Here is a 26179-nt window from a genome sequence, read left to right as displayed (position 1 = left end):
AACATCAGCGCAATATATATAATGTAAAATTAGTTTGCTTTTTTTTAGCATCTCTAGGTATCTAACTCTTTAGAGGTTGTGAACTCCGCTTTATAAATTATAAAGCAAATATGATAAATCTATCGTTTAAAAGCTAAAAAACATTTCCTGTTTTCCGGAAGCCCGGAAGGCCAATTGTGTTTGAGACTAAATTTTCCGACAAGTGAAAATATGATCGCCTAGGCCCAAAAAGGTTTGTTGGTTTTAAATCCTTTTTAGTCATCAGGACAGGGTGTCAATTTATAGAGGCATATAAACAAACAACAAACATTAAAGTAACATTGTTTGCTTTACACAACAAAAGAAAAAACCGATAAATTTGAGAAATCATCTAAACTACATATTTAACTAGTTAAAAAAGTGAACAACCACCCTGGACGAATTGTGCAAGAAAAACTTCTAATTAACTTTAAACAGTGCAACCAGGGTTAATATAGCAAAACTTGCCCTAAACTCAAGGATTCGTCTCTTCTTCGTCCTCTTCTATCTTAGGAGCCAAGTAGAACCTAACATAACCCATCTCTGCGATCTTGTACTCAACCACAACAGGCAATTCAGAGGACAAGCTGATTGTTACAGTGTTAGACAATGGAGTTGCCTTAGTAAAGGAATTCATATACCTCAGAGCAAACGTTAAAGAAACTGGTTCATTCATCTCTATAACTGTTGCTTCCTCTGGCTGCAATTTCATCAAATTACATAAATTTACATGAGTTGCTGGAAGCATAATTTAAGACCATCATATTAAAAATAAAATGCGACAAAACCATTCAACTGCATCATCTATACCTTATCAACTGTTGAATTTTGCCTGCAAACTATGTTAGCAGTCCCAATATCTCCTCTTGTTGAGAACTTGACACCCTCCTTGGTCACAGAGATAACAACTGCAAGGGCAAAAAAAAAATGAAGTTTAAGAAAAACCCACAAATGAAATATCCAGCAAAACAAAACCCAGTAATGAAATAACCAGAAAAACTTGGGTAAAGAATGCATTTTATTGTTTCAAAAAAATTTAGACCATACCAGTATCACCAATGCTGCTGAGATCTTTACAAATTCTAGCAAACTCAGATGAAGGCATCCTAACAATAGCATGGTATTCAGCTTCTGGAATTCCAAGATGTTCACTATCAATGTCCATTAACTTCATCTCAAAGTCAGCAATTTTGTCTTGAGCTGCAATCCAGTATCCACACAATAAGAAACAAGACAATAAACAAATAAGCAAAATAAAAGAAACATGCATAACTCTGCAGCAATTTCCTCTACAGCAGATTAACTATCAAAAATTATAAAATTGAAAAACATTTTTTTCAACCAAAAAGCTTAATACAACAAAGTAAATGAACATAATCACAGAATACATATTTCTCCAATAACAAGTGCTTTCAGTGATTTAATATTTTAATTACAAAAAAGAATCATAAACTAACGAAATCAAAAACTGTAAGCCGACCAAAACAACATCATCAAGAACTAAACAAGATGTAGAATTAGAGGAAGAGTTAACATACTGGGACTTTCGAACATAAAGGTGACAGTATCACTTCCATCGTCGGCCTTAATAGTGATGATGTCATCATTTCCAGCACACTTTAGCATCTTGGACATGTTGTTAAGGTTCATACCCATGGAAAGATTCCTATCGCATCGGTAGTGCTCGAAGCCCTCCGATCTAAGCAACAGCGCTACCAAGGCCACATGGCTCGAATCCATAGCCTGGAGAGAGAACCCAGTCGCCGAACAATCGAAGTTGGCATCAGTAACGAGGTCCTTGAGAGCCTCCATCACCTTCTTCAGTAGCGAACCCTGAACCAACCGCAACTCCAACATCTTCAGATCTCACTGATTTATCCGATTTCAAAGTATTTCTCAAGTTTGAGGGGTTTCGAAATGAAAAAAATTGGGGGGAAAGTGTGATCGGTTCGGTTAAGGTCTGGATCGGTTTTTATAGTGATTTTTAAGTGCGGTTTCGAAAAAGGGTCTTGGAAAATATTGGCGGGATTTGGCGCGATTTAATTCCCGCCATGCGTTTGGGAATGGGATATGATTTCCTACTGCTCATCTATCCTGCACCTTCACTGTTCATGCCATGGGTTGCACGTGCGACGTGTGTTGCATGTGACCACATTCATTTAGACTAAGAATACGACATGTCGTTTGTCGAGACGACAAAAATGTCTCACCACATCATCGTTTCTCTCACATTTTATAACATTTTTTTCTTTTATAAGTATATTTTTTATATGTCATCCAATCATATCTCTTTGGCCAAAAAAACAACACTTCTAAAATCTTTTCGTAATTTTATATTTCATGGCAAGCACTATGGAGAAGCATCGAGTTTTATTGAATAAGAAAATTTTTGCCATACTTGTTGAGTTGAGAATTAAGCAGCAAAATTAAATATTCATAGATTTTAAATTCTTAAATATAAAATTGAATTGGGATAGCAACCAGTAAAGCATGGGTTGGGTACGTTTATTCTACGACTCTATGAAAAAATTTCTACACATACCCTACCGTATGAAAAAATTTCTACCCATATCCTACCCTATTATCTTATTATTTTTTGCGGGTAGTGTTATCTGTGTTTTTGGATGGTGACACATGTAATTCCAAAAGTGGTATAACTCAGTTACTTCAAGCCCAACAACAGGCCTAATCACGATAATGGATGACATCCATTAACAAAATCATGTCTCCCGGATGTTGGACAGATGACTCATCCAAGCAATATAACCCTCCAGCATAGCGTATATATAGAAAGATAGTAATTGACGATCAAACGTTAATGTGTCTTTATTATCCATAAAGGTAGGACATGATTTGACAACTATCAACAAGATATAGCCTCCACGTCAGCATACAATCAGTGCCCCATGGGTTGGACTTCACTAGATAAGCTCAAAGTCAATATATTGTTTGTATGTACCCTATCAGTGGGCAAGAACCCTACCACTATAAATATAAGAAAATTTATTTGCGTAAAGGGTTAGAATCTCAATCTTGGAGTGCTCATGCAAAATCTAGGACTCAAACACTTGTGTAAATCATAAGGTTTTTCCTGTCTTATAACAATAATATTGACTCGTGGATTAAGGCTCATTAATGCTCTAATCACATAAAAACTTTGGTTTCATTCATCATTGATTATTTTTCTTTAGCTTTATTATATTTTATTGGTTTATGAAAATCTTGGTAAATATTTTGGTGCTTTCATTGAGAGCTAAAGAAAGTAGTGATACCATAAAAGATTGTATACTGCAACCATGGTACTCATTCGAGAGAATACTGGTGGTCGCAATGGAGACACTCCTATAGACAATGTAGATCCTACCACTCAGGCAAAAACAAGAGTCGATGGAGACCCGACAGAAGCAACCAGTCATCCTGCCAAGAAAACTCAACATACTGTAAAATATGTTGATCAGAATCCTATCAATGAAGATCCAGAGGATGTGTAATGACGGCACGATTAGAATATGGTTTAGTAATGCGATTAGCATTAATTATTAATATTTTATGACTATGCATGATTTTATTTGTTGTGGGTCCCATTTTTAGGAAATGGGCATTAGAGTTATAATTTTCCAATTCTGAAGATTTTATTAAACTCTAAGTGTATTATTTATTTTATATGTGAAATTTATAATTTTTATGATTTTTGCTCGGTAACAGTGAAAAATGCGACAGATGGTCGGTAGAGTCACATGAGTGAGTTTAGAAACTTTTATTTAGTGGGGTATTCATATATTAATATTTGGAGTATCGAGGTTAGGCGGGGTTATAGTTTTGGTCCACTTTACCCCTAGACCTATAAGTTGCTTAAGTATGAAGTAAGGGGCAAAATTAGAATTTGCCCTTTTATTGAGATTTTATCTTGTAGTGGAGTTAGTAGAAACTTCCAAATTTTGTTTTATGCTGTTGGTATGATCTAGTTTATTAAGAAAATAGAATTATGGAAATTAAGAGAAAAACCAAAGTTATCTCATTCTCTCTCTCTCTCTCTCTCTCTCTCTCTCTCTCTCTCTCTCTCTCTCTCTCTCTCTCTCTCTCTCTCTCTCTCTCTCTCTCTCTCTCACTCACATTCACCTTCGTCCCTAGAAGAACCAACGAAAAACCAAGGTTAGACTTCCATTTTCTAGCCATTTTTAGCAAGGATTGATGAGAACCTTAAGCCAAGAGCAAGGTAAGCCCTATATACTTTATTCCTTGTTGTTTTTTAAGTTTTAAGCTTGGTTCTCTTTTGTGATTTTTTGGAATTCGGGGGTTTAGTTTTATTTGAGGTTGAATTTGTGTTAGAGACTATTTTAAAGCTTGTTTTTGGAAGTAATAGCAGCTGTAGCGGATTTGAGGAACTTTGGATTTTGAGAACTCAAGTTTTGCTCATCCATGGTGAATTTCATTGCATGTTGTTTTAGATGCTTTTGAGTTATGTGTTATGTTTAGATTACCCCAAATTGCTATTTTGAAAATTTTGGTAGCTTTTGGTTAGGTGGGAGCTAGTTTTGGGGGCCTAAAAGTTGGAAATTTGTGAGCCCTTGCTGCGTAGGAAAAAGCTTTCGGGATGGGAGAGCTTCTGGGATGGAAGAGCTTCCATGATGGGAGAGCTTTCGAGATGGGAGAGCTTCTGGGATGGGAGAGCTTCCGTGATGGGAGAGCTTCCATGATCAGAGGAGCTTCCATGATCAGAGAAGCTTCCATGATCGGAGGAGGTTCCATGATCAGAGGAGCTTCCATAATCGAGGAGCTTACATGATTGGAGGAGCTTCCATGATCGGAGGAGCTTTCATGATCGGAGAGCTTCCATGATCGGAGAAGCTTCCATGATCGAAGGAGCCTCCATGATCGAAGGAGCTTCCATGATTGGAGAAGCTTCCATGATCGGAGGAGCTTCTAGAATGGGACTTTACCGAGGAAATTAGTTTTTGTATTTTGGCCATAATTTTTCACTTGGATGTCCGTTTTGGACGTTATGCATACTATTTTAAAGCTTGTGACAAGCTCTACCATATGGAATATAAGTTAGAGCCAAACTACGTATTTTTTAAGGGTGTTTTCACTTTATAGTTTGGTAGAAAAACTCAAGGTTCTATTCAGGCATAGAGAAGTGTTCTAGAGTAAACACTTATCTATTTTATATTGTGACAAAGGGTCACATGTGAATTTCTATTTAGATTGACCGACACACTTGAATCAGGAAACAAGGTAAGACTAGCATAGAATGTATATGTATATGTGTATGTGTATTATATGCATGTTGTTTATAAGATTCATATGCTATCAACACTAGTATGGTAGCAGTGCATTGATACAACATATTATGTTTAAGGGTACAATTTGGTGTTACCAACACTAATACAATTAGGTATGTGGTGCATGTGGTACAACACTTAGTGGTACTTGGGGTAGGATTCAAACTCTACCAATACTAGTACAGTAGCGGTACGTAGTGAATGTGGTATAGAGGTTGTACCTTTGTTAAGAACGTTCTAAATTATCTGTTAAGCCTTGTGAATATGTGTATGAGTGTCTAGATACAAGTTGGTGATATATTGTATGCTTTATGTTTTTCTTACTAAGTCTGTCGACTCACAGTTATTGCTTGCATGTGTAGGTAAAGGAAAGGCTAAGGCTGGACAGTAATGAGCCCGTAGCTCGAGGATGATTGTACATGTTAAGATGGTACGACTTGGAGAGTTTGGTCTCGGGACGACTTGGACTTTTGTGCAGTCGTTGTGCGACAAAGTTGTAAAGTTAATAGTAATGCTGCTATTATAAAATTGGTACTTGTAGTAGCCTTGATATGGTGGTGCGTGCTCACTTGGGTACCGTTCTTGCTTCTGTTGTATGGCTCCTGGAAGGTTGTCTTGATCCTGAAGTGGTCGAGGCTTTGGCGCTTTAGAATATCATAGTACAATATCATTGCTTTGTGTATGATAATATCATCTTTGAAATGCTTGAATGTTTTGCAAAAAGTGGTGAACAAAGATTCTCTAATTTTTTCTTTGAATCTTGTGTTAGATAAAATTAGTAATCTTTGTAATGGTTTTAAAAAAATTTATTTTTTGCATAGAGATTTTAATGTTATAGCTAACACCCTTAACTAAAGTCCTCTTACAATGTCTTCTAACACTGTTGGGTAGCTAAATTATTTAAATTGTTTTAAAAATTTATTAATAGTACATCCTACTCAATAATGTATTCCTGCTCTTATCTTTTTTGGCCTCGTTTGGTACGCAGGACTGGATTGGATTAGACAGGCTAATTTGTCCAATCCAGTGTTTGGGCATGTTAGAAGTCTGGATAACTAATCCAGTTAACCTCATTTGTCTGGGATTATTTATCCCATCCAGCAGGGTGGGATAAATAATCCCATGCAGGTGAGAGTTTTTTTTTTTTATCGTTTTTTTAATTTAAATTTTATTAATATATTTTAAATTTAATAAGAATTTAAAGGAAATAATTATCTCACATTTATTTATACATTTTTTTATCAAAAACTTATTCATTAAAATTAGTGAAAATGTATAATTTTGAATTATTATACATAAGTTTTTAAAATTTAGAATATTATTAATTAAATAATAGTTACTTAAATTGATTCTAAGAAAAAAAAAATATGACAATAAAATTATATATTATTTTTAAATTACTAAAAAATTTATATAAATATTTTAAAAAATTAATATTTATATTAAATTAATGATTAAATTAGTGTTTAAGATAAACAATTTTATATTATTCAAATATTTTTATTTTACTATTTTAATTATTTATTAAATAAAAAATATGATAAAATATTTTATTATATATTTATGATATATTCTTAATTATATATGATATATTATTTTTTTTGCTACGAATTATTTATTTATATTTATTTATTATTATATATTTTAATTTTAATTTATTATTATATATTTTTATTTAATTTAAGTTATTTTTTTTCTAAAAGGAAATAAATAAAATAGTCCAGTCTATTCTTAAACCAAACACAGGATTACTTTCAGCATAATCCAATCTTGTCGAGTCCAGTCCAATCCAGCGTACCAAACGGGCCATTTAAGTTTCATTATTCTTAGTGTTGGTGGTTTCAGATTTTTTCCTAAAAAAGATAATATGCTTTGAAATTATATTTAGAGATGAGTTATATCATTAAGCACTGTCCTTTTATTGATATACGATAGAACTCGAAAAAAATAAATCCCAACCAATAGGACATGTCATTTTTGTGCATTAAATACGACCGACATCATACAAAATTTGAAAGCAATTAGCAGAAAAAAATTGACAGATCATCCGAAAATAGTAATTATATAATATTAAAAAAATAATTAAATAGAGTATTAAAAAAAAAAATAATGAAAAGGTATTGCAAGAATCTCGGAAAGAAAAATAATTTATCTTTTTCCTAAGCAAATTATGCTCCTTAACTTACTTTTTAGGTGTCGTTTAGTTGGGAGGAATAAAAATATAGGAATAAGAATGAGAATGACAATTAAAATAAGAATAGAATGCATAAAAAAATTGATAAAAAAAATTATTAAATTTTTTTAAATCTTACATTGGAATGGTCTTTCCTTCTATTTCAAAATGAAATAGTTATTCCACCAAAATGATGGAAAGCTCATTCTATTAGATTTTAAATGCAATCAAATAAAAGAATGGAATAAAAACTCTTTCATTTCCATTCCATTTTATTTTATTATCTCCAACCAAACTCCACCTTAAGGTTGTTTAAAATGTTTCCTAAACTATTGAGATTGTTGAATTTAAGGATTTTTGTCTAATTTTATTCAATTTTACTATTAGTGTGATTGTTTATGTACTACAACATAATTAGAGATGGAAATTTATACCGCGGGGTGGGAATTCCCTGTCTTGGTGGTTAATGGGGCGGTGGTGGGGGACAATGTCAATACCCGAAGCGGGGATGGGGCGGGGGTGGGGATAATACTATCCGCACCATATCCGACCCCGATATAGATATATATAATTTCTTTTTTATTCTTAACATATATCTTTATATATTAAAAGTACCTATCTAACGGCAATTCTTAGTTTAACGATTCTTGGTTTAACGATTTTTTTTTTATTTTGAAAATAGACGGAACATCAACGGAAGGGTAACGTGAGCGTCTCAATTGAAACCTCCTGAAGAATAGCTCAATCAGTTCTGTAAATTGATCGGCCGCACACAATATTTTATCCAGGACGTTAACCTTCTCTTTGAAATCGCCTCCTAAAATTGCTCTTTTTCTCCATCTCCTGAAATAGAAATTGAAATTGATAAATGAATTTCTCATTTAGAATGGATTTTCAATTTTTAATTTTTTAACACTCAAATGAGAAATTGCATCACCACTGGCCTCTGCCCAATCTCTTTACCACACTCCGGTCTGATGGTCTTCCCTCTCGCGCTCTCTGTCTCAGTCTCATTCTTAATCGCTACTTTCTAATCGAAAGAATCCAAAAACTGTGGCATTTTGAAATCGACTCATCTTATTCTCTGCCCGAGTCTCCTTTAAAACCCCACTTAGTGAGAGAAGCTTTTCTCAGAAGCTAGAGAGAGAAACAAAATCAACAGAGTAGAGAGAGAGAGCTTCGATCGACAATGGTGTCTAGGGTTTGTATTTCCTTTCTCATTTGCATTCTCTTTGTTTCATCGTTGAATGTGATTTCAGCTGAGGAGACTGAATCGAAAGAATCAAAAAAGGAGTTCATTCTCACTTTGGATCAGTCTATCTTCTCCGATACTATTAGAATTTTCGAGTCTGAAAGATAATTCGGGTATTATGTGGCTTCCGTTGTTGTTGACTGATCAATGTAATTGCTCGTGGTTTTGATTGCAAGAGAATAATTATTATGTTTGTTTGGAACTTAATAGGTAATGAATTTAGGTGTGTTTGTTTGTACAAGAATTGCGTGTGAATTATAGTGTATATATGTTTATATATACTTGATGAGAATATGTTAAGACTCATGTTACTGTTATGACATTCAAGCTATTTACATTGTACATTGGTTATAAACTATTCTGAATTTTTGATTTTATGGGGATTTTTTTTTTTTTGGAATTTTGATCAATATTCATGAGTCATGGCATATGTGGAATATAGTTTAAATGATCAAATTTATGCATATTCTAATAAAGAAAAAATTGTTATTGATTGTGCTTATTGTCAGGCAAATGATGCTCAACTTAGTACAATGGTTGCTGAGCAGGTGAGTATTCAAACTTAAACTCGAAGCTTAAAAGAACTCCAATTAAATATTTGATTAAGATTATATGATCTCTTATAATTTGAGTTGAGAACTTTGGTAATTGAATAATGGCAAGCCCATAAATTTAGTAACATAATCCTTTTTCGACAACAGGTTGAGCAAGCAGCTGGGCTTGAATCATTAGCTTTATCTGTGAAGACAATAAATCAGCTTCGTGAAAATTTTGTTTCTATTGATAAGTATGTGTTCAGTTAAACATGTCTGAGGGTCTATGTTTAGCACCATTCAATTGTTATTTTGACAAACTTTGGGCAATTGTTATTATTCATTGTATCTTCTTCATAGAAGATATGCATATATACACGATACATGGAAAAAGAGAAAACTAGAAATTAACTATGTCTTAAAGAGCTATGCCTTAAATAGAATATATTGACAGCCATGCAAATCAAACCCATATCCCATACAAATCACTCCGTAATACCCCCCCTCAAGTTGGAGCATGAAGATTCGAGATGCCCAACTTGTGAAGTAGATAATCAAACTGTTTCTGCCCCAAGGCTTTGGTAAATATATCTGCCAATTGTTCGGTAGTAGAGACATATGAAGGAGAAATAAGACCTTCTTGAATTGCGTCACGGATGAAATGACAATCCACGTCAATATGCTTCGTACGTTCATGATGAATTGGATTATAAGAAATATGAAGAGCAGATTGGCTATCACAAAACACAGGAATGGCTTTTGGATGATGCACCCCTAAACTCAACAACAAACCTTTTAACCATTTCAACTCACAAGTAATAGAGGCCATAGAACGATACTCAACTTCGGTGGAGGAGCGAGAAACGGTGGGTTGCTTCTTAGTTTTCCAAGAAATAGGAGATTGACCAAGAAAGACTATCCAACCAGTGAGAGATCGGCGAGTAAGAGGACATGCCGCCCAATCAGAATCACACCAACCTTGTAAAGACAAGTCACTATCTGAACGAAGTAAAATATCCTGGCCTGGGGCACTTTTCAAATAACGAACAACTCGAATGGCTGCGTCCCAATGCTCCTGCTTTGGATGTTGCATAAATTGTGACAAAACATGAATAGAGTAAGATAAGTCTGGACGCGTGACAACCAAATAAATGAGACGACCCATCAATCGCCTGTAGGATTCAGGCTCCATAAGCAAGTCTCCCTTAGCATGCGCAAGTCTATGATTTTGTTCGATTGCAAAACCAACTGGCTTGGCTCCCAGTAAGCCGACCTCAGATATAATGTCAAGAGCATACTTGCGTTGACATAAGAACAAACCGTGAGGACTGTTAGGTTATAATTAACCTATATTTCGGGTCTTTAAAGTTAGCATTATTTCGTCTATTGGTGTCTTTTGGAGCAGTTTTACGCTTGATTTTCATTATTTCAGGTTCCCGGGGTGTTAAAGTTCGAATTCAGTCAAATGGCGAAAAACTGGGACAAACTTGGAAAAATTGGAAAATTTGGTTCCTGAAGCATCAGTAGTCGCGACCTCTGATGAGCCTGGTCGCGACCCTTTTTCCTGGTCGCGACTTCGTAAGATTGGCAGAAACTCGGTTTTTCGAGTTTTGCCTGTAGTCGCGACCAGCTTAAATGCTAGTCGCGACTATGTACGGAAATCGCAGATTTGACCTAATTTTGATTTTTCACTCAATTGGAGGCTCACCACTTATCCCTATATAAGGAATACGACATTGAAGGTCAAAGGCAAGCAAAAACAGACCTAATAGTGGAGGCAAAGTGGAGAGGAAGCTATCTTGAAGACCTGGAGCGATACCACCTTCTAGTTTCCTTCTTTTACCCTTTTTATTCATCTTTATGTTTGTTTTTAATTCTGAATTAATCATGGATGTTTTTAGAGTTATTATGAACTAAATTTCCCATAAGGGAGGATGATGAATTTGTTTAAGTTTATGCCTAGTTAATAAATAATTGCCATTCCTTCATCTTATGTGTGAATACTATCTTTATTTGTGTTTAATTTCATGTGTAAGCTTGATCACCTTTTACATGCTCTATGATCCTAATTCGAAATCTGAAAAGTGAGAATTAGGAATGCTAAAATTTGGATAGTCTAGGTTTTGATGTAAAACGACAGTATTTACATAGCCTAGTGACTAATAGATTATTGCTTAATGCTGATTTTGTGTTGATCTAATTAAGAAGTTAATTAGAGAACATATTATTTAGAACCTAAAAGATCTGAAAAGAGTTAGGTTAATTTATAATCTGTCTTTCACATTGAGATAAGGATAGCAATTAGGTAATAACTTAGGTAACTTATCAACAGGATTCACCTCCCTAATCTCTCATCTTGATTAATCTTCGTTTATTTTCTCTTTAATTTCTGAGTTATTTACTTTTAAAATTGCAACTTATTATTTTACCAAATAGAATCATAATTATAATTTAGTAGTACTCAATCCAATTCTCTGTGGTTCGACCTCACTTGCGTGAGATACTACTTGATACGTACACTTGCGTAATAAACAGAATTTTCGTAACAAGTTTTTGGCGCCGTTGCCGGGGAATTGTTTAAAGATTGATATTACACAAAATTATACTAACTTCTACTTTGGTATATTTTCTCTTGCTGATTTTTCTAACCTTTTTCTTGCAATATTTTCTTGATTTATTTCAGGAATCATAAGTGTATGCGCCGTCAAGGACAAGCAGTGATATTGCCAGTTGATCCCGAAATCGAGAAAACTTGTAGGAGAAACCGAAAGAACAAGAGGCAAGAGGGAGTTTCAAAGAATCGCCGAAACTTCAGACATCATGGCTGCCAATGCTGCAAACAATGGAGGCAATAACGGTAACAATGGTGGCGCAGTAGAAGATCAAGCTAATGGCCGCAGCTTGAGAGATTACATTCTCCCTACTCTGACGGGAGTGCAGTCATGTATCAGGCCACCGGCAGTGGAAGCAAACAACTTTGAGATCAAACCTGCCATACTGCAGATGGTGCAATCTTCAGTTCAGTTTGGTGGCCTCCCTTCTGAAGATCCTAATCTGCATCTCTCTAATTTCATGGAACTTTGTGAAACCTTTAAAGTTAATGGAGTTAGTGATGATGCTATTCGACTGAGACTGTTCCCATTCTCTCTTAGAGAGCGAGCCAAGAGTTGGCTAAACTCCTTGCCACCCAACTCTATTGCCACCTGGAATGATCTGGCAACGAAATTCTTGTCAAAGTTCTTTCCTCCAGCCAAGTCTGCAAAGCTGAGAGGAGAAATTAATAACTTCTGCCAACAAGATAATGAATCTCTCCATGAGGCTTGGGAGAGGTTTAAAGATCTGATCAGAAAGTGCCCTCACCATGGTATAGAGAAGTGGATGCTGGTCCACAACTTCTACAATGGGTTGGTAGGAAATACAAGAACTTTAATAGATGCTGCAGCTGGAGGAGCCTTTATGAGGAAGAGTGCTAATGAGGCATATGATCTATTAGAGGAGATGGCTCTAAACAATCAACAGTGGCCAACTGAGAGGAGTCAATCAAAGAAAGTAGCTGGTGTGTTAGAGGTCGATGCCATCACCAAGTTGACAGCACAGGTTGAGGCATTGACAAAGATAATTGCAGGGCAAGCTAAACAAGCCCAAGTTGTGTGTGAATTATGTGGGGGAAGCCATCACTTTTCAGAATGCCAAGCTGATGTGGATGATTTGCCAATGGATGAAGCTAAAGCCATTGGAAACTATTCACAGAACAACAACAACAATTATGGGTTCAACCAGGGTAACAACCGAAGAAACAGTGGGTTCTATCAGCAACGAAATCGAACCGTAATCGAATCAACAGTTTAATCAGCAACAAACCTCTGGTGGAAATTCTAGTTTGCAGACAGATTTACTGCTTCAATTCATGACTGAAACTAGATCTTCAATCAAAGACCTGCAGACACAGATGGGCCAACTAGCAACTCAAGTAGCAACCCGTCCTCAAGGGAATTTGCCTAGCACAACTGAAGTAAACCCCAAGGAAAACTGCAAGGCAATTACCCTGAGAAGCGGTAAAAATTATGATGGTCCTGAATTGCCACAACTAGTGAATGGAGAAAAGGAGAATAAAGAGCAACCGATGTCGACCCCAACACCCACTCCAACGAAGGCTACTGATAGTCAACCACAGCCACAGCAGTCTCCACCAATTAATATAGATCACCATGTGAAAATACCCTATCCTCAGAGGCTCAGAAAGTCAAGTCTGGACAAGCAGTTCACCAAATTCCTGGAAGTGTTCAAAAGACTTCACATTAACATTCCCTTTGCTGAAGCTTTAGAGCAGATGCCAAGTTATGTGAAGTTTATGAAGGAAATCCTGTCAAAGAAGAGAAAGATGGAGGACTATGAGACAGTGGCTCTAACTGAAGAGTGCAGTGCCATCCTACAGAAGAAACTCCCTCCTAAACTCAGAGATCCAGGGAGTTTCACTATTCCTTGTACTATAGGAAAAATTGAGGGAATAAATGCACTTTGTGACTTGGGAGCTAGCATTAACTTGATGCCTCTATCGGTGTTTAAAAGACTGCAGTTGGGTGAAGCAAAGCCAACAACAGTAACTCTCCAATTGGCGGACCGATCACTAGCCCATCCTAGAGGAGTCATTGAGGATGTGTTAGTTAAGGTTGATAAGTTCATCTTTCCAGCTGATTTCATCGTCTTGGATATGGAAGAAGATAGCAATGTCCCAATTATTCTTGGGAGACCATTCTTGGCAACTGGCCAAGCCTTAATCGATGTTCAGAAAGGTGAATTAAAGCTGAGAGTCCAAGGAGAAGAAGTGGTCTTTAATGTGCTAAAGGCTATGACGTACCCAAAGGCAAGTGATAACTGCTTCTTTATTGATTTGATTGATGAAATGGTGAGTGAGAAAAAGCTGCTAGATGATCCTCTTGAACTAAGTCTAACTGAAGATGAATTGACGGAGCAAGAAGGACAAGAGGTCATGGGGTATGTGAAGTGGCTCGACTCCTATGGGCCTTTGAACAGAAGATACTTTGAGGAATTGGGAGCGGTTCCAAAAGAGCTGAAGCCATCTACTGAAAAGCCCCCAGAACTTGAATTGAAGGTGCTTCCTAGTCACTTGAGGTATGAGTTTTTGGGTCAAGATAAAAAGCTGCCAGTTATTGTTTCAGCTTCTCTCTCTGATGTGGAAACTGATAGACTTTTGAGGGTACTTCGGGCTCACAACAAGGCAATCGCTTGGACACTAGGAGATGTTAAAGGAATCAGTCCTTCAACAGTGATGCATCGAATTCTCATGGAAGACAACGCCAAACCAACTATTGATGCTCAAAGAAGACTCAATCCACCCATGAAAGAAGTAGTCAGAAAAGAAGTAGTTAAGTGGTTGGATGCTGGAGTTGCTTATCCTATTTCAGATAGTAAGTGGGTTAGCCCGGTGCAAGTGGTCCCGACGAAAGGTGGAATGACAGTGATAAAGAATGAAAAGAATGAGTTGATTCCTACAAGAACAGTCACCGGTTGGAGGATCTCAATCGATTATAGGAAACTCAACAAGGCAACAAGAAAAGATCACTTCCCTTTGCCCTTCATCGATCAAATGCTAGACAGATTAGCGGGGCAAGAGTATTACTGTTTTCTTGATGGATATTCTGGGTACCACCAGATAGCTATAGCGCCTGAAGATCAGGAGAAGACTACTTTCACATGTCCTTATGGTACCTTTGCCTTCAGAAGAATGCCCTTCGGCTTGTGCAACGCCCCTGCCACTTTTCAAAGGTGTATGATGGCTATCTTTTCAGATTTGATTGAATCTTGTATTGAAATTTTTATGGATGATTTCTCAGTGTTTGGTTCTTCCTTTGATCATTGTTTGGAAAATCTGGAAAAAGTACTAACAAGGTGCGAGAAGTCTAACTTGGTGTTAAACTGGGAGAAGTGTCACTTTATGATAACAGAAGGAATTGTTCTTGGGCACAAAATTTCAAAAGCAGGAATTGAGGTGGATAAGGCAAAGGTCTCAACAATAGAAAATTTGCCACCTCCAGTTTCTGTAAAAGGAGTGAGGAGTTTCCTGGGACATGCTGGCTTCTACCGCAGATTTATCAAGGACTTCTCTAAAATCTCAAAACCTTTATCGAGCTTACTTGTAAATGGAGTTCCATTTGAGTTCGGAGAAGATTGTTTAAAAGCTTTCAAGATTTTAAAGGAGAAATTGATTACAGCACCGATAGTAACTTCACCAAATTGGGAACTGCCGTTTGAGTTGATGTGTGATGCTAGTGACTATGCCATTGGAGCGGTTCTGGGTCAAAGAGTTGACAGAGTATTCCACACAATCTACTATGCTAGTAGAACTCTGAATGACGCTCAATTAAACTACGCCACTACAGAGAAAGAAATGCTGGCAATAGTGTTTGCTTGTGACAAATTTCGACCCTACCTAATTGGAAATAAGGTAATTGTTTACACAGATCATTCAGCAATCAAATACCTTATGACCAAGAAGGATGCAAAACCAAGACTGATTCGGTGGGTACTTTTACTTCAAGAGTTCGACTTAGAGATAAAAGATAAAAAGGGCACCGAGAACCTGGTAGCAGACCATTTGTCAAGATTAGAGCTGCAAGAGAGTCAGAATACAAAGGAGGTACAAATAAATGAGCAATTTCCTGATGAACAACTCTTTAGTGTGAGGGAAAACCTGATGGTACCTTGGTACGCTGACTATGTTAATTTCTTGGCTGCTAAAATAACTCCACCCGAGCTTTCGCGTCAACAATTGAAGAAATTCTTTTCTGAGGTGAAACATTACTATTGGGAAGAACCAATCCTCTACAAGCACTGCGCCGATCAGATCATAAGGAGATGTGTTCCTGAAGAGGAGATGTATTCTATCCTAAATCACTGTCATGCTTTACCATGTGGGGGACATTTTAGTGGGAATAGAACAGCTGCAAAAGTGTTGCAAAGTGGATTCTTTTGGCCAACGCTATTCAAGGATGCTACCACTTTTGTAAAGGCATGTGATCGTTGTCAACGAACAGGTAATATCTCAAGAAGAAACGAGATGCCTTTAACAGGAATTTTAGAAGTTGAATTGTTTGATGTATGGGGAATAGACTTTATGGGTCCTTTTCCTTCATCCTTTAGCAATCAGTACATTCTTTTGGCTGTTGATTATGTGTCTAAATGGGTCGAAGCTTCAGCTACACCTCAAAATGATGGAAAGACAGTTCTCCGCTTCTTACAAAAGAACATTTTTACTCGGTTTGGTACTCCTCGAGCAATAGTAAGCGATGAAGGGAGCCATTTCTGTAACAAGCAGTTTGAAGCACTCCTCTCAAGATATGGTGTTCGACATCGAACTGCTTTACCATACCATCCCCAAAGTAATGACCAAGCTGAAATCTCTAACCGAGAGATTAAGGTGATTCTGGAGAAAACAGTGCAAAGATCAAGGAAAGATTGGTCAAGGAAGTTGAATGACGCACTGTGGGCGTACAGAACAGCTTTCAAAACACCAATTGGCATGTCCCCATATCGGTTGGTGTTTGGAAAGGCTTGTCATTTACCGGTGGAGTTAGAGCATAGAGCTTTTTGGGCCATGAAGACTCTCAACATGGAACTAAAAGCTGCGAGAAAAGAAAAACTGTTACAGCTGAATGAGTTAGATGAGTTTCGGAACGAAGCCTATGAAAACGCCAAGATATACAAAGAGAGAACTAAAAAGTGGCACGATAAAGGTCTAATACGGAAAGAGTTTCAACCAGGACAGCAAGTGCTACTCTTCAATTCAAGGCTGAAACTGTTTCCTGGAAAGCTGAAATCAAGATGGTCGGGACCATTTACGGTGGTCAAGGTGTTTCCTTATGGAGCGGTGGAGTTAAAAGGTGAAAGTCCAACAACTTTCAAAGTCAATGGACAAAGGTTAAAGCTCTACTTGGGAGGTCAGTTTGACCAAGCCAAGTCCGCCATGATCCTGGCGCCACTTTGAAATCCAAGGCTCAGCGTCTAGCTGCATGACGATAAACACAGCGCTTCTGGGAGGCAGCCCAAGTTTTATTTTGTTTTGATTGTTTTGTTAGTATTTTCAATTTTTAGTTTAGTACCAGACATTATTTCTTTTTAATTGAATCGTGAAAAGCGTGAAAAAAAAAAAAAATTTATTTTTTTCGACCTGAAGCCCAGAGGTCGCGACTAGCATTAAGCCTAGTCGCGACCTATTTCTCAAGTCGCGACCTCAGTCGCGACTTGCTGATTTTCCAGAAACGCCAAATTTTCCTCGATTAGCAAGTCGCGACTAGCCTGTGGCCAGGTCGCGACTTGCTGACGAAAAATTCTATAAATTCACACTTTCCCCCTCATTCAACCCTACACACACCAAATTCAAATTTCAAATCCTCTCAGCCGACTCTACACTCTTTTCCTCTCAAAAATTCAATTTTTCATCTTCAAACTTCAATCTTTTCATCTTTTCTCAAATTTCTTAAACCCAATCCAATCAAAAACCCAATTTCACTCAATAATCTACACATATCATCAAAACCTACACCAAAGAATACCCAAAACCAAAAAAATCACCATTGTTGTCACCCTCAAACTCAAGCTTTCAAGACATTCAACAATGGAGGTGGAGTTAAGCGTTTTCGGGTTGTAAGTATCACTTTCTTCATGCTTTTAAGAATTTGATTAATTATTTTAAGTTTTGAGTGATATAATTGTGTGTGGGGTAAAAATTGATATATTGGGTTTATTATTATTGTATTGTGGTATTAAGTGGTTAGGAACATTGATTGAGTGAATTTTGTATTTTTGGGATAGAGGAAATTTAAGGGGAGGTACTGCCCAATTTTTCTTAGAAAAAAAAAAAAAAAGTTTCAGAAAAAAGAAAAGAAAAAAAAGAAAAAAAAAGAAAAAAAGAAAAAAAAGAAAAAAAAGAAGAAAAAAATGGCACCAAAGAGGACAAGGAATGTTGAAGAAGGTTCATCTTCGAACCCACCACCAACGGGTTTTGATAGAACCCGCTTTGGTAGTATCGAGGCTCACAATCGCTTCGTAAGGTTGAAGAATAGAGCCTATATTGAAGATAGGGGTATTGAATTCCCTGAAAATCCATTGAGGCGCCAACCTCGGTTTGAGACAATCAGAGCGCAAATTGAAAGAATGAAGTGGGGAAGTTTTGTGGATACTCGGGGGTCGGGCTAATGTTACTATGGCTTGTGAATTCCTTGCAAATTGGCCCGACCGTCGAAATGGGGAAGTGAAGGTTCGTGGAAAGAAGGTTCCCGCCACTGCTGACGCATTCAATGTGATGTTCTCTGTCCCAGATTACACTAGGGAGGAACAACGCCTCCGAATTATTGAGGAAGAAGAGCAATTTGACATGGTGGATGTCGCGGAGACAGTGGGATTTCCTGGGTTGAGGTTCCATGACAATGATGGTACCGAGGGGTCGCCCAATATTCTGTACCGGTGTGAGATTAACCCGGTGGCAAAAACATGGCTGTACTTTGTGAGTGCTCGGTTAGTGCCCAACAAGCATTTTTCCGATGTCCAAATGGATCGCCTTAAATATGTGTACGCCATAATGAAAGGGTACAACATTAACATTGGACAAGTCATACGGCAAAGCATTGACCAAATCGTGCAAGGAGCCACGGGAGGTGGTTTCGGTTTGGCAGGGGTTATCACAGAACTCTGCGGGGCATATGAAGTTCCCCAGTTAGAGTTTGACAACACGGTGTTGCCACTTCGTAAGATGGACATCGCCTTTGTCAACAGGCTGAAAGAGCCACACCCCTATGGGCAGCCACCACCTGATGCACCGCAAGGGCGTAGGCGGCAACGTGAGCCTAGTGTTGAAGAAGAAGAAGAGGAGCATACACTTCAATTGCCTGGGCCCATCGATCCTACAACACAATACACTCATGCACAGCTGAGTTACATAATTCAACAAAACAACCACATGCAACAATACATGGTGCAAAGGAGTATCTATGATGAGGGACAAGTTCAGCAACTCAACTCTCTCATCAACAGAATGAACATTGGGATTGATGACCCGAACTACTTGGCACAACCTCCTCGGTTCTATCCCTATGACCAGCCGCCACCACCCAACCCTTTCTGAAAGGGTCTCAGGTAAGTTTCTTCTCTCTGCATTTTACTGTATACATTGGGGACAATGTAATATTTAGTTTGGGGGGAGAGGCTTAAGAAAAAAATTTTAAAATTTCTGCACTTTAAATTCTGCATTTTAATTTTCTGTTTTAGTTTTTTTGTTTTAGTTAAGGAATGGCAATAAGCTTGATGATAGTTGTATGCTGCTGATTAGTGTGATGTGATCTGAAACTGCAAAATAACTGTGTGCTTGATTTTGTTAACTCTTTGGATTAGTTTGGATGCTTAGGAATCTGTGTCTTTCTGCAAATACTCAAGTTGTGAAAACTGTTATAACTGTTTTACTATGGTTTGTGGTAAGATTGACAGGATAGCTTAGAACTTGCATGTTTATTCTTTTGAGGCGAAATCCTTGGTAGTGTTCAATTGGAATATGATTTAGGCAGTTGTTGGATAGTTTGAGCCTTTCAAGCCTACCATAATAATGTTTATCCCTAGTTAACCCTATTGAGCCTAAACCTGTTATGTTTTTCACCCATTGATCCGAAAAAATTTTAATCATACTATTGATTTTTCTTCACCATTATATGCATGATATCATAAGCTAAATAATTAGTTTGAGGGAGAAGAACTTGTAAGATTGAGAAAAGAAAAAATGTGTAATTCAATGTCACTGAAAAAAATAGAGATGATGATGAAATATGAATGATGAAAAAAAAACACAATAAAAAGTAAGAATGTGTTTAAAAAAAAAAATTCAGTGATGTTGGGAAAAATAATAGAGATATCTTCTCTCAATCTTGGTAGATGTGGGAACGCTATGGGGGATTGAAAAAAAAAGTAAGAAGCTTGTGGGTTCTGTTTGTGTGCTTATGATATCTTGAGCCAAAATTATCTTTTGCCTATCCCTGAATATCTAAGCCATACTACCTAGACCTTGAAAAGACCTAATGATTCCAAAGAATACTGTCAACATTAGTGGAGAAAGGTAAGCATGCAAGCTTATGAGTTATCGGGTTGTGGAACTACTGGTAAGAGTAAAACTTTTATAACAATGTTTCATACTTGAGTAGATTGTTGCAGTTGTACATAGTGTTATTAATTGAGCATCCGAGTTAATTGTTAGAGTTAGTAAGAACAAAATTCTAGTTTATGCAAGGAAGGAAACAGAGCATGAGTCAGCAGTGTAGTGATTATCTGAAAGAGTAGTTAGTTTTTTTTATCTTACTCGGGGGCGAGTAAGAATCTAGTTTGGGGGAATTTGTTAGGTTATAATTAACCTATATTTCGGGTCTTTAAAGTTAGCATTATTTCGTCTATTGGTGTCTTTTGGAGCAGTTTTACGCTTGATTTTCATTATTTCGGAGTTCCGGGGTGTTAAAGTTCGAATTCAGTCAAATGGCGAAAAACTGGGACAAACTTGGAAAAATTGGAAAATTTGGTTCCTGAAGCATCAGTAGTCGCGACCTCTGATGAGCCTGGTCGCGACCCTTTTTCCTGGTCGCGACCCAGGTCGCGACTTCGTAAGATTGGCAGAAACTCGGTTTTTCGAGTTTTGCCTGTAGTCGCGACCAGCTTAAATGCTAGTCGCGACTATGTACGGAAATCGCAGATTTGACCTAATTTTGATTTTTCACTCAATTGGAGGCTCACCACTTATCCCTATATAAGGAATACGACATTGAAGGTCAAAGGCAAGCAAAAACAGACCTAATAGTGGAGGCAAAGTGGAGAGGAAGCTATCTTGAAGATCCGGAGCGATACCACCTTCTAGTTTCCTTCTTTTACCCTTTTTATTCATCTTTATGTTTGTTTTTAATTCTGAATTAATCATGGATGTTTTTAGAGTTATTATGAACTAAATTTCCCATAAGGGAGGATGATGAATGTTGTTTAAGTTTATGCCTAGTTAATAAATAATTGCCATTCCTTCATCTTATGTGTGAATACTATCTTTATTTGTGTTTAATTTCATGTGTAAGCTTGATCACCTTTTACATGCTCTATGATCCTAATTCGAAATCTGAAAAGTGAGAATTAGGAATGCTAAAATTTGGATAGTCTAGGTTTTGATGTAAAACGACAGTATTTACATAGCCTAGTGACTAATAGATTATTGCTTAATGCTGATTTTGTGTTGATCTAATTAAGAAGTTAATTAGAGAACATATTATTTAGAACCTAAAAGATCTGAAAAGAGTTAGGTTAATTTATAATCTGTCTTTCACATTGAGATAAGGATAGCAATTAGGTAATAACTTAGGTAACTTATCAACAGGATTCACCTCCCTAATCTCTCATCTTGATTAATCTTCGTTTATTTTCTCTTTAATTTCTGAGTTATTTACTTTTAAAATTGCAACTTATTATTTTACCAAATAGAATCATAATTATAATTTAGTAGTACTCAATCCAATTCTCTGTGGTTCGACCTCACTTGCGTGAGATACTACTTGATACGTACACTTGCGTAATAAACAGAATTTTCGTAACAAGGACTGCGAGCAACCTCAATACCCAAAAAATATTTCAATATGTCGAGATCCTTCATATGAAAACAATTACTAAGATAGGCCTTAAAGACATGAAATGCTGCGAAATCGTTACCAGAGATGATCAAATCATCAACATAAACAAGCACATTAATTTGCACAACACCCTTAGTATAAGTGAAGAGTGAATAATCAGAATAAGATTGGAGAAAACCATAGCTTTTCAAAGCTGAAACCAGCTTTGAAAACCAACAACGTGGAGCCTGCCGCAAACCATACAAAGATTTCTGAAGCCTACACACTGTGCCTGGATCAGAAGTTTCAAAACCAGGAGGAAGTTTCATATACACCTCCTCGTGAAGGTCACCATGCAAAAAGGCATTGTGAACATCTATTTGATGCAGTTCCCAATTTTTTGAGGCAGCAATGGACAAGAAAGCTCGGACAGTTACCATCTTTGCTACAGGAGCAAAAGTTTCATTGTAATCAATTCCTTCAATCTGATGATTGCCAAAGACAACTAACCTTGCCTTCAATCTCTCAATGGTACCATCAGAGTGGTACTTGATTTTGTAAACCCATTTACTGCCAAGAGCCTTTTTTCCAGGAGGAAGAGAAGTCATAGTCCATGTACCGTTATCTTCCAAAGCGCGGATCTCCATTTGCATAGCATGACGCCAGCCTGCATCTTTCACAGCCTCCTTGAAAGACTGTGGTTCCACCCCGGCAGTAACAGCTGCAAGAAAATTTGGGTGTTTTGCAGAAAAGTTGTCACAATTTACATAATGTGCTATAAGAAAAGGCGTACCTGAGGGAGGAGAGGAAGCAGGTGAGGAGGGAGATGGACCTTTCTTAATCACTGTATGTGTCACAAAATCCTTCAATTTGGAGGAAAGAATTTTAGTTCTCATACCTCTACCCATAGTTGAAACATGAGAGTCAGCAGAAGCAGAAGGAGAGTCGTGCAAAGCATTAGTAGAGGGGATAGCTTCATCCACGGAGATAAAAGGTGACTGTGTTGGCAATGGCGATGATGAATTGGGCTCACTAGAAGCATCGGTTATTTTTCCCGGTACCCCACCCTCATCGACAAAATGAAAATCAGGTAGAAAGGGTTCGGTATTCAAAGTTTCAAGAGAGACAGACATAGGAGGTTCATCATCCAAATATGGGAAAGTGTCTTCATAAAAACGAACATCCCTAGAGGCAAAAAAACTCTTGTTGTCCAAATCATATAACAACCAACCCTTTTTCCCAAAAGGATAACCAACAAAAACACACTTTCTACTGCGACTCGCAAACTTATCACCTTTTGCCTTTTGATTATGAGCAAAGCACAAACAACCAAATACACGCAAGTCATCATACGAGGGTGGAGAACCAAACAAAATATCATAGGGAGTTTTATTACGAAGCACACTAGAGGGGGTTCTATTAATAAGATGCGCTGCAGCTAAGACACACTCCCCCCAAAATGAAATTGGTAAATTCCCTTGAAAACGCAAAGCACGAGCAACATTTAAAATATGTTGATGTTTTCTCTCTACTCGCCCATTTTGTTGAGGTGTGCCAACACAAGATGTGTGGAATAAAATACCATTAGCCAAAAAATAGTCCTTCATACAATTAAATTCAGTACCATTATCACTCCGCACTATCTTGATATTTTGTGAAAATTGGCGCTCAATCATAGACATATAGGACATAAAACATCTAAAAACTTCTGTTTTATCAACCAATAAATAGACCCATACAGCCCGAGAAAAATCATCAACTAAAGTCAAAAAATAGTGTGCTCCACAGGATGATGAAGTGTTATAAGGACCCCATAAATCACAATGTATTAATTCAAAAATTCTTGATGCTTTGTTGGTACTTAAAGAAAAAGACTCTCTAGACTGCTTAGCACGATGACAAATTTCACATGCTTTATTCAAATGTTCCTTACAATTACTAATAAAGGGTAGTAATTTTACGATTTTCTCAGAAGGATGTCCCAAACGCTTATGCCATAGATTTATCGAAGATGATCCCGAAACCAATGCCGCTTGAACGCTTGACACCCGTTGAAGATAATAAAGTCCATCCCTTCTTTCACCCGTTCCAATCAGCTCCCTCGAATGTAGGTCCTGCATAGCACACATATGAGATGAAAATTGGAAGCATTTCATGTCATCATTGAGTTGCGAAACCGAAATTAAATTGCAATGTAGTTTGGGAACATAAAGAACATTATTAAGATACATTTTGTTCGTCAATTTCACATTGCCTTGCTTAGTGGCTAAAACACTTTGTCCATCTGGAAGGCCCACGGGACAAGCACTCACATCTTGTATACTAGTCAAAAAAGAAATATTTCCCGTGACATGATTAGATGCACCGGTATCAATTATCCAAGATGTATTATCAAACTCACCATTCAGCCAATTTATTGAAGTTTGAGAATTACCAAAAGCCGCAACCAACGCTTGCCATTGTGCGGCACTAAAACCAGGAAGAGCCTCATTTGTAGCAGAGGAAGGTGATGCATTGATTGGACCATCAGTGGTTGGTGCAACCGTAGCATGTGCGCGAGCCCCCCCTCGACCCCTACTAGCAGAAAATGAAGAACGGGAAGCTGGAAACTTTCCAATTGCGCTCTTAGTTTCTAATTTTGGCGGCGGACCATACCGCTCCTCCCACCAATCTGGGTAACCGATAACCAAAAAACAATTATCAACATCATGTCCGGAGCGTTGGCAGTGAGAACAAACCAAGCCTGACTTGTCTACCTTCTCATTACCACGACCACGTCCCCGACCATTTGTACGAACTGCGAACCCCACAATATCTTGTTTTTCATTCTTGATACGAGTCATTCCACGCACCCTTTCATCTTGAACAACTTGTTGACATGCACGATTAAGACTAGGCAAAGGATCTTGAGAAAGCAAAGTCGACCGAATCTGGCTGTAATATTCGGAGTTCAATCCCATCAAGAATTGATGAAGTTGTTCTTCCTCTCGCCTTTTCTCGTGAGCCTTGCCGAGATTACATATGCACTGACCACAATGACAACGTAAAATAGGCTCATAATTACTCAGTTCATCCCAAAGGATCTTCAACTTACTGTAATACATTGCAACCGACATCGATTGGGACTGTTCGCAGCGAGCAATATCGGTTTTTGATTGTTGAATTCTTGGACCATTGACAACCGCAAACCGTTCTGTTAAATCATCCCATAATAGTTTGGCATTGTCGTAATTCGAAAGCATAGATCGTACCTCTGGATCAATAGTATTCATTAGCCATGAAACAAGCATACACTGTATACAAACCCAACCCTCCTTCGTGCAAGGTGGCTTCATTTCCGTGATAGTGCCGTCGAGAAAACCGTACTTGCGTCGAGAGGACAAAGCCACACGAATAGCATGTGACCAATCATCAAAGTTATCAAGTCGGAGCCGCACCGGTGTGATGAAGTCTCCCGGACGATCCTGTGGTCCTAAATAAAACGGCGAACTAGCATCAATCTTTGCCTCTGTTTGTGTAATCGAAAAGGATGGTGGTCCATCCTTGGTGGTCATTATTGTGATATTTTTAGGTGGTGGCTCTTGATACCATGACAAACTTTGGGCAATTGTTATTATTCATTGTATCTTCTTCATAGAAGATATGCATATATACACGATACATGGAAAAAGAGAAAACCAGAAATTAATTATGTCTTAAAGAGCTATGCCTTAAATAGAATATATTGACAGCCATGCAAATCAAACCCAAATCCCATACAAATCACTCCGTAATATATTTATTTTTGACTTAATTAATTTATTTGTATCAGTCTGTGTCAAGAATGTCAGAATTTAATAGACAATCATGACCAGATAAAGCTCCTTAGCAATGCAAGGAATAACTTAAATACAACTCTTAAGGTAGGTGAGCTTGACCTTGCCGAAGTTTTAAGTAAATGCATAACGCATCTAATTTTATGCGCATGTGCTTGTAAGCATGTTATATTTTCTTGTTTGAGCTGTATGTGAATTAAATTTAATTGCTAAGATGAGGTCGCATTTTTCTTTTTCATGCTCATTTTTTTGTACACAGTTCTCTTTAAAGTGTGCAGTACTGGTCACTACAATGATGCCTGCACAAGAAACTTTTTTACTTATGGTAGGAAAGGAATGAGATACTTTTGAACTAGAAGCCTACTAATCTATGTGTTGATTTTAACTTAATTTGGTAAAACAGTCTATTTTTTCATTAAATTTCAGAACATGATCACATCAAGGGTTTCCCCACACTTAAGAATTTTA

General features: G+C 37.3%; 2 protein-coding genes and 1 non-coding gene across 3 annotated transcripts; 1 reads left to right on the top strand and 2 right to left on the bottom strand.

Moving 5' to 3' along the window:
- Window positions 1–292: 292 nt before the first annotated feature.
- LOC115719066 (proliferating cell nuclear antigen) lies at window positions 293–2024 on the bottom strand. Its single transcript, XM_030647968.2, has 4 exons — window positions 1557–2024; window positions 1066–1218; window positions 829–926; window positions 293–718 (listed from the first exon to the last, which is right to left on the bottom strand). Exons 1-4 carry the CDS (start codon window positions 1873–1875, stop codon window positions 494–496), a joined length of 795 nt encoding a protein of 264 aa, XP_030503828.1. The 5' UTR covers window positions 1876–2024; the 3' UTR covers window positions 293–493.
- Window positions 2025–8149: 6125 nt separating this feature from the next.
- LOC133028997 (exocyst complex component SEC6-like) lies at window positions 8150–25956 on the top strand. The gene is made up of 3 exons (XM_061110682.1): window positions 8150–9273; window positions 9427–9512; window positions 25708–25956. Exons 1-3 carry the CDS (start codon window positions 9148–9150, stop codon window positions 25904–25906), a joined length of 411 nt encoding a protein of 136 aa, XP_060966665.1. The 5' UTR covers window positions 8150–9147; the 3' UTR covers window positions 25907–25956.
- LOC133035229 (small nucleolar RNA R71) lies at window positions 12520–12626 on the bottom strand. Its single transcript, XR_009686507.1, has one exon. It is a non-coding gene; the product is annotated as a small nucleolar RNA R71 (small nucleolar RNA).
- Window positions 25957–26179: the final 223 nt, after the last annotated feature.

This window comes from Cannabis sativa, chromosome 2, assembly GCF_029168945.1.
Source record: "Cannabis sativa cultivar Pink pepper isolate KNU-18-1 chromosome 2, ASM2916894v1, whole genome shotgun sequence".
In the NCBI taxonomy this organism is placed as follows: Eukaryota; Viridiplantae; Streptophyta; class Magnoliopsida; order Rosales; family Cannabaceae; genus Cannabis; species Cannabis sativa.
This window is presented reverse-complemented; position numbering and strand designations above follow the sequence as displayed.